The 12,687-nt window shown below is 32.7% G+C and overlaps 1 protein-coding gene across 3 annotated transcripts in view; it reads left to right on the top strand.

Moving 5' to 3' along the window:
* Cul1 (cullin 1) overlaps positions 1-12,687 on the top strand; it is a 151,315-nt gene that overhangs the window by 95,791 nt on the left and 42,837 nt on the right. For all 3 annotated transcript variants that reach the window (XM_085808005.1, XM_085808003.1, XM_085808004.1), the window contains 2 exons: positions 1,924-1,972; positions 4,603-4,734. In XM_085808005.1, coding sequence (XP_085664131.1) covers positions 1,924-1,972; positions 4,603-4,734 — 181 coding nt within the window. The remainder of the gene's footprint in view (positions 1-1,923; positions 1,973-4,602; positions 4,735-12,687) is intronic.

Below are 12,687 nucleotides of genomic sequence, written 5' to 3'. Positions count from 1 at the left end.
TTGGGTATGATTGTGCACAGGTTGACTACCTCTCTTCCTCTCTCATCCATCTCTTCCATGGACCATAAGTGACTTATGTTATAAGTCACTTATGGTCCATGATACGTTAAGACATGGCACTTTTTGGTTTGATTCAGGAATGTCTTATATATAATAATGACTAAAATGGTGCTGCAGCATCTTATGTGTTGTGTATCTAATTTTTTTTTTATTATTACACATGTCTGCAAATTAAATAATTTGTTAAGTGCTTTATTATCTATTTATATACAAAGTTTGGTGAGGTTCATGTTATTCTTTCATAGTGTGGCATTTTCTGTGTCTGCCAGTGTATAAGTAGTGTTTCAATACTTATGTAGTATTCTCATAACAAGTGAGTTATCTTCCTTCCGTGAACCACAATCAAATAGACAAGATTACTGTACCAAACTGTATGAAAAGCAGCAATATATAAATCATTTGTTACTAGTCTCACTTGCCTATGCCATTCATTGGCATCAAATGTGCCTGCCATTGACAGCATTGGGGGATGCCTTGAACTCCATGTAGGGAAGAGCCTGACTTAAGTTCAGTTCCACTCCGAATTTTAGGGAGAGCACCCCAGAGGGATGGATCCAAGGGTATCCCACCTTTCTTTCCGTACCAACAATCTCTGAAGAGGACTTCGGCTCGCCACATATTTAAAGTGCCTCCGTGCCACACAGACATTATGCAAACATCCATGTTTTCTCTGGGATTCGAAACGGATTTTTCAGAACGGCAGTCAGAGTCACTAACTATTATCCCAGTTGGACGACACAAAAATAAGTAAATAAATGAATGCAAAGAAATTATGCATACTTGCTCTTGTAACGTTATGAGGAGATTTGTTATATTGCTACATTATTATATTGTACAACTTTACCTGAAGGAATGCATTGATGTGTTGTTGAGTTTGTTCTCATTGTTGATAAATCAGCATCACAATTTAGCAAGGTAACTGTGGCATCGCAGAGGTTGTTCCTGTCTTATTGCTTACAATTATCTGTTTAAGATGACCCCATAGATATTTTATCATCTTAGTACTGGCATTATAGGAGAATGAACAAAATTCCTTGAATGATTTACCGTCAGATGGTTGTATCATGTGATTCAAGCTGATAACTGAAGGTATATACAGGGTAAGTCACCTGTTCAGTATGACCCAATAGATCATTTTTTTGTGCTAATGCTGTGTATATTTATTTTGTATATAATTGAATAACTGTGTTAAGCTGTTGTATATTTAAAAAACTATTTTGATATAAATAAATGATATGAATAAATAATATATATAATAAATAAATAGTTTTAAAAATTCCAGGTGCTGTTAAATGATTTGGTGATAATGTGCTAATTTTGTCACCAAATTAGAGAAACACTAAAATATTTGATATCTCAAAGCAGGTGTGTGTTCTTGAAATTTCTCAATTTCTCTTTCTGCTTTTACTCTTTATGAGGTAGCTAGTTCATCTGTGGTTGGTATTTAGTTTAAATTATTTCACCTGCACAAATGTGTGTTTTTGAGCTCATCTTTAACAGCGCTTGTTGAAATGTTTTTATCGTGTGTTTTTGAGTATTTTATTATTAGAATTCTGTTACATTGTGTAGTATTTAGAGAGTGGGAGGGAGTGCAGAACTGCTCTTTCTTGCTTTGGGAAGATTTGCTGATGGTGTATCTTTCAATATAAAAGGTCTCTTGATTCCAATGAGCCTGTCACATTCATGCACAATTGAACAAATTGTATATATAAGCTTCAAGTAACATACACAGATACCCTATGACTATGACATTTAAGTTCTATATAAAGTAATATATTTAACAATATTTTCATTTCATTCAATTTTTAAGAAAATGTTAATCATGTATTATTTAAATTTTTAATGTACATCAAAATTTTACAGCTCAAAAAATCCTGAAGAATCTGAGTTAGAAGATACTTTGAATCAAGTGGTAAGTTTTGCATTTTTTTCCCTTTTAAAATCTTTTTTATTTCTATTGGAAGAGCTGTGAAAAATGTTTCAGTACTAAAATAAGCTATTGTGAAAGCAGCATTTGATAACTACTTGTAACAAATAAACAAGTAAAACTGTGTAACATGAAAATTAGCACAAATAAGTAATAAATTATCACTAACTGTAATTAGATTTGCATTTACTGTGCCATTCCTTTTTCGAACTTTTTTTACAAAGTTATTTTCTTGTAGTGTTTACCCATTTCATTTGATTATTATTATTATTATTATTATTTATTTAAAGAAAAAGAAATCCTAGTACACCACAAAGTATCACACGAGACTTACAAATCATAAGTAAAAAAGGCAAAATTGTAAGTAATAACATCAATTTTCAATAATACAATGAAATCATACACAAAGGGAAAAAAAGTAAATACAAAAGTATAAAAAAGTATAAAGAAATAATTTACAATGTTTAAAATAAAAGTCAACAAAATCATTGGAAGCTCGGTAGGCCGAAGCTGAAGATACAAAATCATAACATTTCGACAGCCAATGAATTTAAGCTAATTTTAATCTGCATTTTAATAGATTTCTTGCTTTATCAAGCAATGGGCAGTCAAAAAGCAGGAGGAAAACATTTTGCTGAATGCTAAGATTGCAATAATACAAATTGGAAGACAGCTTAAACCGTTCAAGATAAACTTTAAACTTACCATGTTCAGGCAAAAATAGCGTAACTTTAAAATTGAGCAGCAAGTCCTTACTTTTCAGTCTTTCAAAAATAGTTGGGAAGAATGTAACAGATCCCTTATCAGAAGAGATATAATCACAGTTCCACTGCTCAATCATTTTTAGTTTTGAATGTTTTTTGAAATAAGATTTTGGAATATTTACATCAACATTAATATCATTTTTAGTTGCATTCTTAGCAAGCCAATCAGCTCTCTTGTTTCCTTAATGACCCGTGTGACTACGGACATGTAAAATCACTGAAATAGCTATCTCCAGATCCCCAAGAGAGTGCTGTATATTAAAAATAATATCATTACATGAAGAGGTATTTTTAAGGGACTGCAGGGAAGAGAGTGAATCTGTACAGATTAAGTAGCTGGAACCACATCCATCCTGGCTAAATAGCCACTTAATTGCAAAATTAATGCACAGAAGCTCAGAAATAAATAGTACATTCATTTCTAATGCGAAATTGGTGATACTCAATTTCAACATCATCTTCAAAAATAACATAAACAAAGCCAAATTTATCATCAATCCTACTACCATCCGTATAAACACAAGTGAGAATGAATTTGCATCAGTGTCCATACTATCCAGAATCTGTACTGGTTGTCTTACTGAAGGATGTGGAAGAACAGACAAGGGCAGTAAATGATCAAAATGAGAGCTAGAACAGTTTGCAAGACTTATTCTTGTAATCTATAAAGGTCAAAATAAACAAATCCAGTGGTGGAAATCCAGCAAGAGAGAAAACAGCATTGTAACTAATAGTTTGGTAACCCCTTATAACTTGCAGTAAAATTCGTCTTTGAACTTGAAGCAGGTGATTAGAGTTAATTTTCCTTTTTAGGGACAATCGCGAAGCTCTATATCCATATGAAATAAAGGGTACAATTAGCCATTTCATTGTACTTAAAAAAGCATTTTTTATCCCAGATTTTTGTTTGTGTAATTTATTTTGAGTTTTTTAAATTGTGAGAAGTTATGTATATTTGTATTAATAATATACATATAAATTTCTGCAAAAACATGTAAACCTCCGGGTGACTTAATTCTTAATTGATTTTCAGTGTTTAGATATAGTTAATGTAAAACACAATACAGTCAAGCTGGTAGCCAGGTATTAGGTCATTTATTAAGTCAGATTTTCTTGCCATGATTAATTTCTATTTAATTTTGATGAAATATATAGTTGTAGTTGTATCACTTTTGAGATGCTCTTGCCTGCTGTTGGATCCCATTCAAATTTGTAGTGTGAAAAAAGTATTTGTTTTCCAAAAAAGGAAACGGGTTTCTTTTTTAAATTTAATATATCTCCTGAGAACAACTGTATTTACTTGTCTTAAAAAATTCCTCAGATTAATTAACAAGATGCAAATGAATGTGAGCTACTCATTTACTTAGAGTATGTAGGTTTTCTAGACTTTGTTACATCTCATTTTGTAATTTTCAACCATAACAACCATAACAACACTGATAAATATCACAAAAATAGTGATAATAAATTTAAATTATATTTAAGAAATAAAATATAAATGAAATTATGTGATTATTGGGTGAAAATATAATGGTTTTAAGTGCAGGTAAACTAAACCATAAGAATGAAAGAGAATCAGCTTGATAGAAGTAGATTGTATTTATAATTATCTGTCAGTTTATCTATTTTCCATACCTCTGTGTTTGTTGATATTTGTAATAATGAGACATTACAAGTATTCACTAGCAAGTTATACGTGATGGTGAAACCATTAAAATAATGGTATCAGTTTATAAGTATATTTTAACTAAAAATGTTTTTCCTGTTTTGTTGAAATTTGGTAATGTAATGAATATATATACACTTTGTTTGATATTTATCATTCTAATGCTTAATTTCCCCCTATTTTAGATGATAGTATTTAAATACATAGAAGATAAAGACGTTTTTCAGAAGTTTTACAGCAAAATGCTAGCTAAAAGATTAGTCCAACATATGTCTGCAAGTGATGATGCTGAGGCCAGCATGATATCAAAATTGAAGGTATAGCTATTTTACAATGCTTTCAACTATATTTAAACTCAGTATCACAAAATTTCATGAAGTACATAAATACTGTATAGTTACATCACTTCATATCATATTAGATGCATACACATAGCGTTGCACATTTGCTTGTTATGAGGGACTATTTAAAAGACATTGGTATATCTGTGGCAGTTTTAAAATAAATGCTACCTCTTGTCCTTCTGGTTCAACAAACCTGTGAGTCTCAAAAATGCTCTTGGTAAGAACATCTTTTTCCCTTAAGTTGTGAACATTTCTGGTACCCTTTTTCTTTTATTTTGCTATGAAATTGCCTGAATCGACTTATGAAGCAAACTGGCTGAAAAGCAGCAGATTTCATTCAGTTACCTGTCGGAACCTACCTGTAGCTAAAAGTGGAGTGTCTGATCTAAAGAAAAGAGAATTCAGAACTCACTGCAGAATCCTTTTGGTTAAGCTTGATAAAATGTAGTTGGAAGAAGCCAATTTAAATATAGCTTGGTCAGATACATTTCTTCCTTATATCCTAAGCTCATTATGCCTAATGAATTTTTATATGCGAAAAGGATGGAGAGGTTACTGCGGAATACTGTATGAAATTGAATGGATAAATTCTGCAGTTGCAGATAAATTAAATGAGCAGGTTAAAGAATAGTGCAGAAGTAAGGGTGTTTCGAATCTCACTTCTGTTAACTATGCTGCAATGCAACTTGGTCTCTATTATTAGGACTTAATTAATAATTCAAATTTTCAAGGAACTCTAAAGTGCTGTAAATATAGTTTTAAGTTAATAATGATGTGTTGGTGAAAACCTTCAGGAAAATTCTTTAACAACAATGTGAACTAGTTATGATAATGGTGGTAAATGGAGTGTCATGAGTATTAATATAACTTCTGCCAAATCTATCCATTGTTCATATCATCAAGCATTCAATGACAAAAAGCTACAGGGGTTCGACAAAAATATGGAAACACCTTTAAAAAAAATGTTTCTTTGCTTAATATGGTGTAGGAAACCCGTTGGTATCCAAAACAGCTTGCAGTCTTCTCGGAATGGATAAATACAGTTCTTGTATGTTTGCCAAGGGAATATTATACATTCTTCCTGCAAAACGGTGGCAAGTTCAGATAATGATGTTGGCGGTGGATAACGAGAACGCACTTTCCGCTCCAATGTAGACCACAAAGGTTCGATAATATTAAGGTCTGGTGACTGTGGTGGCCAGGGAAGATGGGACAACTCATCCTCGTGCTCAGAAAACCAGTCCTGGACAATGTGAGCTGTGTGAACAGGAGCTTTGTCGTCTTGGAAGGCACCATCACCATCGGGGAACAAAGTTTGTACCATGGGATGAACTTGATCGGCCAAAATGTTCACATAAGTCTTGGCAGTCATGTGCCCTGACACAGTTGTCATGGGGCTAGCAGAGAACCACGATATGGCTGCCCAAACCATAACAGAACCCCCGAATAAAAGGAAAGCACAGGTACAGATTAAAATTTTGGAGTAATAAAAAAAAATAGAGCATAGGTATTTCTTCGGTTGACATGGAAATTAAAGAACAAATCTAATTTTGTGCCAATTTTTTACTAGCATTTTTTCTATTAATGTTTTAAGTATTTTAAATGCCCCCCTTTTTCAGTCTTCAATGCTAGTCAAAAATTACATTTAATTTGTGTTATATATACATATATTAAAAGTTTTGCTTCAAAAGTCTGTTGTCTTAAAAAAAAGAAATCTTTTTTTCACCTTCCAAAATTTAGCAGTAGTCATATACTACAGAGGAGATTGTTCGGCAATTATATATTATTTAACAGGATAGCTATAACTGCTTCCCCATTGTCATTTTATAAACAATAACTTTCATTCCAGAATTTATTTCTAATACTTTATAGAGCAATAAAGCTGTCATTCATGACATAATGTTATTGCAATTAAAATTGGAAAAAATTCAGTGTTGAAAAAAGTTTATACATAGCATTAAAAAAACGAGTATTATTTCTGATTTTGTTTATTACTTAGTTGGAGTGAATTGTAAGTATTTAATTTCCTTTGTAAGTATATGTTTTCATGCATGCAAAATTTATTTTTAAGTTATACTTTCAACTAATTTTATCTGTGCTGACATTTTATTACACTTATTAAAATGTGTGTGTGTGTGATTATGGCAAAGCCTCGAGGGATATCTGCCTAAGAGGAGGGGTGCCTTCGTGGAGGACTTTCTAAGGGAAACTGGCTCGTATACACGTTACACATGGGGAAAACCACGAAAACGCCCATGCAGCCAGCCCGTTCGCGGGATTCGAACCTCGGATCGAACTACCAGTGTTCAGCGATTTTACCGCTTGGCCGCTGGTGGGCTCTCACTTATTAAAATGAAAGGACAATCACAGAAATAAAACATATTTGTTACTTAATAAAAATATTAATAGAAATTTGTACAGAAGCATTATTTAACATAAATTAGAATGTTTGGCAGTTGATTATTTGCAAAATATTGATATTAAAACCAAATTTGTGGAACTTGGAAAATGGTAGAAAATAGTCTCCTTTTGTTGGAAATTTTCTTTAATATGGTGTATGGTTCTTTTGCACAGAAATCCATACCTCACATCTTGGTTTCATAGACTTTACAAGAATGTTGATCAAGTCTTGTGGAAGTACACTTTTCAGTTCCTGAATGGTTTGTGAAGGAATTTGGCACCCTGAAATTCGGCACCGTAAAGAATCCTATACTACTTAATCAGGTTCAAGTTGGGTGAGTGAGGTGGTCAATTCATTAGTGGTATCTTCTGTGTGCAAGCATTCTGACACCACATATGCTGAGGCCGAGTATTGTCGTCCATTAGCAAAAGCTATGGGTTAATAGCACCCCTAAACAGTCTAACTTGGGGTTCCAATACCTTGTCCAAATATCTCTGAGCAATTACAGAACTTCCTTGAAAGATAGGGAACTTGGTGTGGCCATTTGTCATGATTTCCATCCCAAACCATTAAACTGCAGTTATGGAAACGGGGAATTTTACACACAGGACAAGTCAAGTTGCATGTTCCTTCTTCTCTCCAGATCAATGCATGTCTAGAATCACTGTTTATACTCTTTCTGGACTTATCAATAACAGTACCTGGGTCCAGTCATCTTGTTTCCATTGAACATGATGATGCACCAGTTTAAATCGGCTCCTCTGGAAGCTGGAGTGAGTGGTACAAAACCATTGGTATAATCGCATACAGTGCAACTCTGTTAACCCTTCATGCTGCAGTAGAATGGCTAATTTGAGTTCCTGTTGCAGCCTGAAGGTCTAAATCCAAATCTTTTATAGTTCCTTCAAGCCAACAAGGACAGAAAAGTGCCTTATGCAGTTGTTGCTCTTTCTTGCACTTAACCAGGCTGTCTGTCAACTGATCCAGTGCTTAAAAAGCAGCTCTAATCTCTTGATATGATACTTTGAGGGATACACAAATCTTGGATGACCTCGCTTGATTCTGCCAATTATTCGCCACTTTTGACCTATACTTAAGTGATGCTTTTCAGCCATAACTACTGAATAATGATCATTCTCAGAAACCACATTCACCTTAAACGCAACAGACCAAAATTCCAGGATGCGTACATTGCGCACCACATTGTGAATCACCGAATTTATTATTGCTGATGCTGACGTCTGTGCAGAAGTGCAATTTTGTGTTCAGTTGTATTTAATCAACATAAACAATTACAGCATTGGCCATTGGTTGCAACATTAACTTAATATTTACTTATTTTTCTCATTATCCTTTAACTTTGATGACCAGTGTATAAATATATCTTAGTCTCAGTGACTGCAAATAATATTTCAAATGCAGTAAACAATCAGGTCTTGTATTATATACTCTTTGATAATGATCACTCTCAGAAACTTTATTTAGATTTATTAATTTTGTGATGCAAGTGATTGCTGAAGCGAGTGCTAATGAAGAGTGTAACTATTTTATAGCAGGTTTTCTTAGTTTAGAAAAAATTTAATTGGAAAATTACTGACAACAACTTCTATTATAGTTCGAATGGGAATCCTTTGGGAATTCAAAAGTAAATTCTTTTTTTTAACACATTGACTGCCAGATGCATTTTCAAGGGTTTGCCCAAAGCACCGACGTGAACTTTTCATTATGCGATGCATATTATCCTGAAATAATATTTGCAGCAGATAAAATGAGTTATGAAATCATGCTTGAAGCAGTTTTCATGGTGGGGTCACCGGCGACCGCCACAGAGCGGTAGGCAGTTGTTACGATTGTCCTTTTTTCAAACAATCATGCTTCAATTCCTAAGTGCTTACTCTCATTTTTTAGACTTATTCGGTGTGTTCTACAAGCAAGTAAGTGCAATGTTATATTGTTTCACTCTACATACGTTTTTGCGTTTTGCATCTTTCAATCAATTTTTTATTATCCCTTAAAAATATGGCTTCGAATGAAGATTATTCATCAAGTACATCATCTGACGGTGCAGTTTTACAAAGGCCTTCAAAAATACTGCGACTGCTATCAGACAGCGAGAAAAGTTCAATGAGTAGTAGTTTGTTGGATATAAGAGCTTCCATGGTACGTCGGCACCGAATTGAGTCTGACAGTGAAACTAGATCTGAAGATAGCGATAACAATGAAAAATTATATATGAGAAGAGTTTGAAGTGAATTGGAGTATTCCGCTAAGTAATAAAACCAGCATCACATTTTCTGATTCGTTAAGTATCAACACATGTCAGTCAGAAATTTTTTCTTGTACGGAACGACATGATTTTTATTTCCTTTTTGTTACTGATGAAATATTTGAAATTATTGCGAAGCAAACGAACATCTATACTACACAAAAAAAATCAGAACTGCAATTGCATCGTTTAGGTCAATGATATGAAACAAATGCTAATGAAATAAAATGTTTCTTTGGCCTAATTATATGGATGGGATTAGTGCGATTACCAAAAATTTATTTGTATTGGAGTAAATATGAAGCATGTAACCTGACACTTCCACACACAATTATGCCAAGAAATCGATTCAAATTGTTATTATGGTTTGTTCATTTCAGCAGTAGTGAAGAAAAGGATCCTAAAAATAGATTATCCAAAGTTGCTCCTATTATCAATTATTTGAGTAGTAATTTTAAGGAATATTATAAACCAGATGGGATACTATGCGTGGATGAATCCTTAGTGCCATTTCGAGGCTGCATAGTATTTCTCCAATATATAAAACAAAAATGTCGCAGATATGGCACTAAAGTTTTTAAATTATGTAGTGGGCGAGGATATACTTATTCATTTCGAATCTACACAAACAAAGATGAAAATACAAATGGAAAATCTGGAAATAAGTCGACTGAGATTGTAATGGCTCTTTGTCAAGATATTTTAGACAAAGGCCACACTATCTGCACAGGTAATTGGTTCACAAGTGTTCACCTGGCAGAAAGATTAATTGATATGCGTACACATTTATTAGGTACCATTCAAAAAAATTGCCACAGCAATCCAAAAGTATTGACCCAAAAATTAAAACGTGGAGATGTTATCACACGAGATAATAAAAATGGAGTAACTGTCTTAAAATGGAAAGGCAAAAGAGATGTGTTGATGTTATTTACAAAACATTCATCAGAAATGACAACTATACAGAAAGAAGCCGAAAATGATAATTAAATATAATTTAGGGAAATCTGCAGTTGACTTATCTGATCAAATGATTGCTTATAACTAACTCACCACGGCGTAGAACTATAAAATGGTCCAAGAAACAGGCAATGGAACTTTTACTAAATACTTCTACTGTAAATTCAATAGTTGTATTCAAACAAGTAACCCATAAAAATATTGCAATTCCTGATTTTAGGATGAAATTAGCAATGTATCTAATGAAATACTCGGATATTGATTGTATTTTCCAAAAAAGCACACCTCATCGTGAATTAAAAAAAATCGTGGGAAATGGCAGGAAATGTAAGGCGATTTTCTAAGGCATGCTATAACAAAAATTCAAAGCAGCTAGGAAGAACTAGAGCAAAGAATTTGACTAAAAAAGTAGTGACGTATTGTTCCGATTACGTTGATTCACCTTTGCCTTGAATGTTTCAATCTGACCCATTGCAATAGCACTGATAAAATGTATATTTTTCATGTACTAATAAAATTATTTTTGTATCTTCTATATTGCATTAATTTCTTCTTATAATAACAATGGTATTATTGAAAAATTTATCAGTATCCATATTTACTATAATTTTGTACTTTTATTATTTGCTGTGTCGCCGGTCACCGGTGGCCCCCACGGTGCTGTAGCCAAGTCGAGTGCCGGTGACCCCCATGGCAGTCAACGTGTTAATCAGAGTCATATGTAGCTAGCAAACTTTTGTGTATTCAAGTGGTACCATAATTTATTTACCCTCAGCACAGCCAATATGTCCGGTTAGACTGGAATTTTCTTAAAACACATTTGGAAATGTCAGGTTTGAGTGGCAATCCTGATTAATATATAAATATCATTAAAATTATTTGATACCTAAATCTAATAACATAAACCCTAAATTCTAACGTATTTATAATGAGATAATAACATAATAAACAAGATATATGATTGCAGTGTTTAAAGTAACATGTGTACAAGAGAAATCAATGAAATTTAGTGACATTCTTCTATAGAATAAATGAATTTTGAATGTAATTGATATGTGAGGAAGTGATAGTTTGAGTGAAGGAGTGTGCGAATTGAGAGTGGGCTTTGAACGCAGACTTGTGATTTATATGAGGGTGAGCATAATCTTTGAATTATTATATGCTTACTCGACTAAACAATAGAAATATGTGGAAAGTAAGGAAAATTACTGTGAAGTATAGAAACACAGGGAAATTTAAAACTGTGTAAGTAATGAGGACAAGTTTCAGTCGTACTTGTCAAAAACTATAATATATAAAATTGACGAAAAGAAACTTAAAAACTTAATAGCATATGCAGTCTGGCAAGTTTTGGGGGGGGGAATTAAAATGGGTTTGTACATTTCGAAATATGTGTTGATGCATAATGGATCCATTATGGTCAGTAATTTAAAATAAATTTATAGTTTTGTGAATGGATATTAATTAAATTGATATGCAGTTAATTAAAATAGAAAATTCATTGATACTGTGTTAAAAATCCAAACTTGTGCATCAAATATGTATGTGAATTGTGAAACATAATTATCACACATAATAGTGAATTTTAAATTTGTGTAACAAAGTATACAAAACCTGAAATACAGTTGTAAAAATTTTTCAAACAATGTCATAAATGTTAGTATTTAAGACATCTTTTTTTAAGTCTGTCTGCCTGTTCTATCTTAAAAAGGCTCTTATGTTATGATTTTTCCTTTTGTTTGGAATAAACAGTAGTGTAAATTTGCTATAACGTGGATTTGTAATATTTTTTAAATCCAAAATTTTTGTTTGTTACTTAGAAGGAAGTTCTTGCTATAATCAGAATTTTTATGTTTTTCGCCTGTTCAAAACAGTTGAGGAGTTCATTCCTCAAGTGTGATCTCAATTTGATGTACTAAAATTGCCAGCCTTCTTTGGAATTAGCATCAGTTTGAAAGGTGATGAAATGTATATTCTTGAAATTTTTCTGTCAATTTATATAACTAGCTGTCTCATGCTCTGAATAAACGTTTCTTTATCTTCTAACCAGGAAGTTAGAATTTGCATCTTTTATAAGTTTTAAAAGTAGTAACATTATTTTTTAATTTAGCATTTAAGCATTCATTTCAACTACTCAAAAAAAATTCTAATGTACTTTTCTGAAGGGCAGACATTAATGACAATTTTATTCTGTGCTATTGAGAAACTATTATATGAATGTAATGAATGCTATTTGCCATTAAGTCTGCATTTCTAAACTACTGTTAACATTAACCATTATCTGTTTTACCCACTGAGT

The sequence above is a fragment of the Stegodyphus dumicola genome, chromosome X1 (genome assembly GCF_044657685.1).
Source record: "Stegodyphus dumicola isolate Sdum_Otavi_A_Nest chromosome X1, ASM4465768v1".
In the NCBI taxonomy this organism is placed as follows: Eukaryota; Metazoa; Arthropoda; class Arachnida; order Araneae; family Eresidae; genus Stegodyphus; species Stegodyphus dumicola.
Note: the sequence above shows the minus strand (reverse complement) of the source record. Positions and strands in the feature narration are given on the sequence as shown.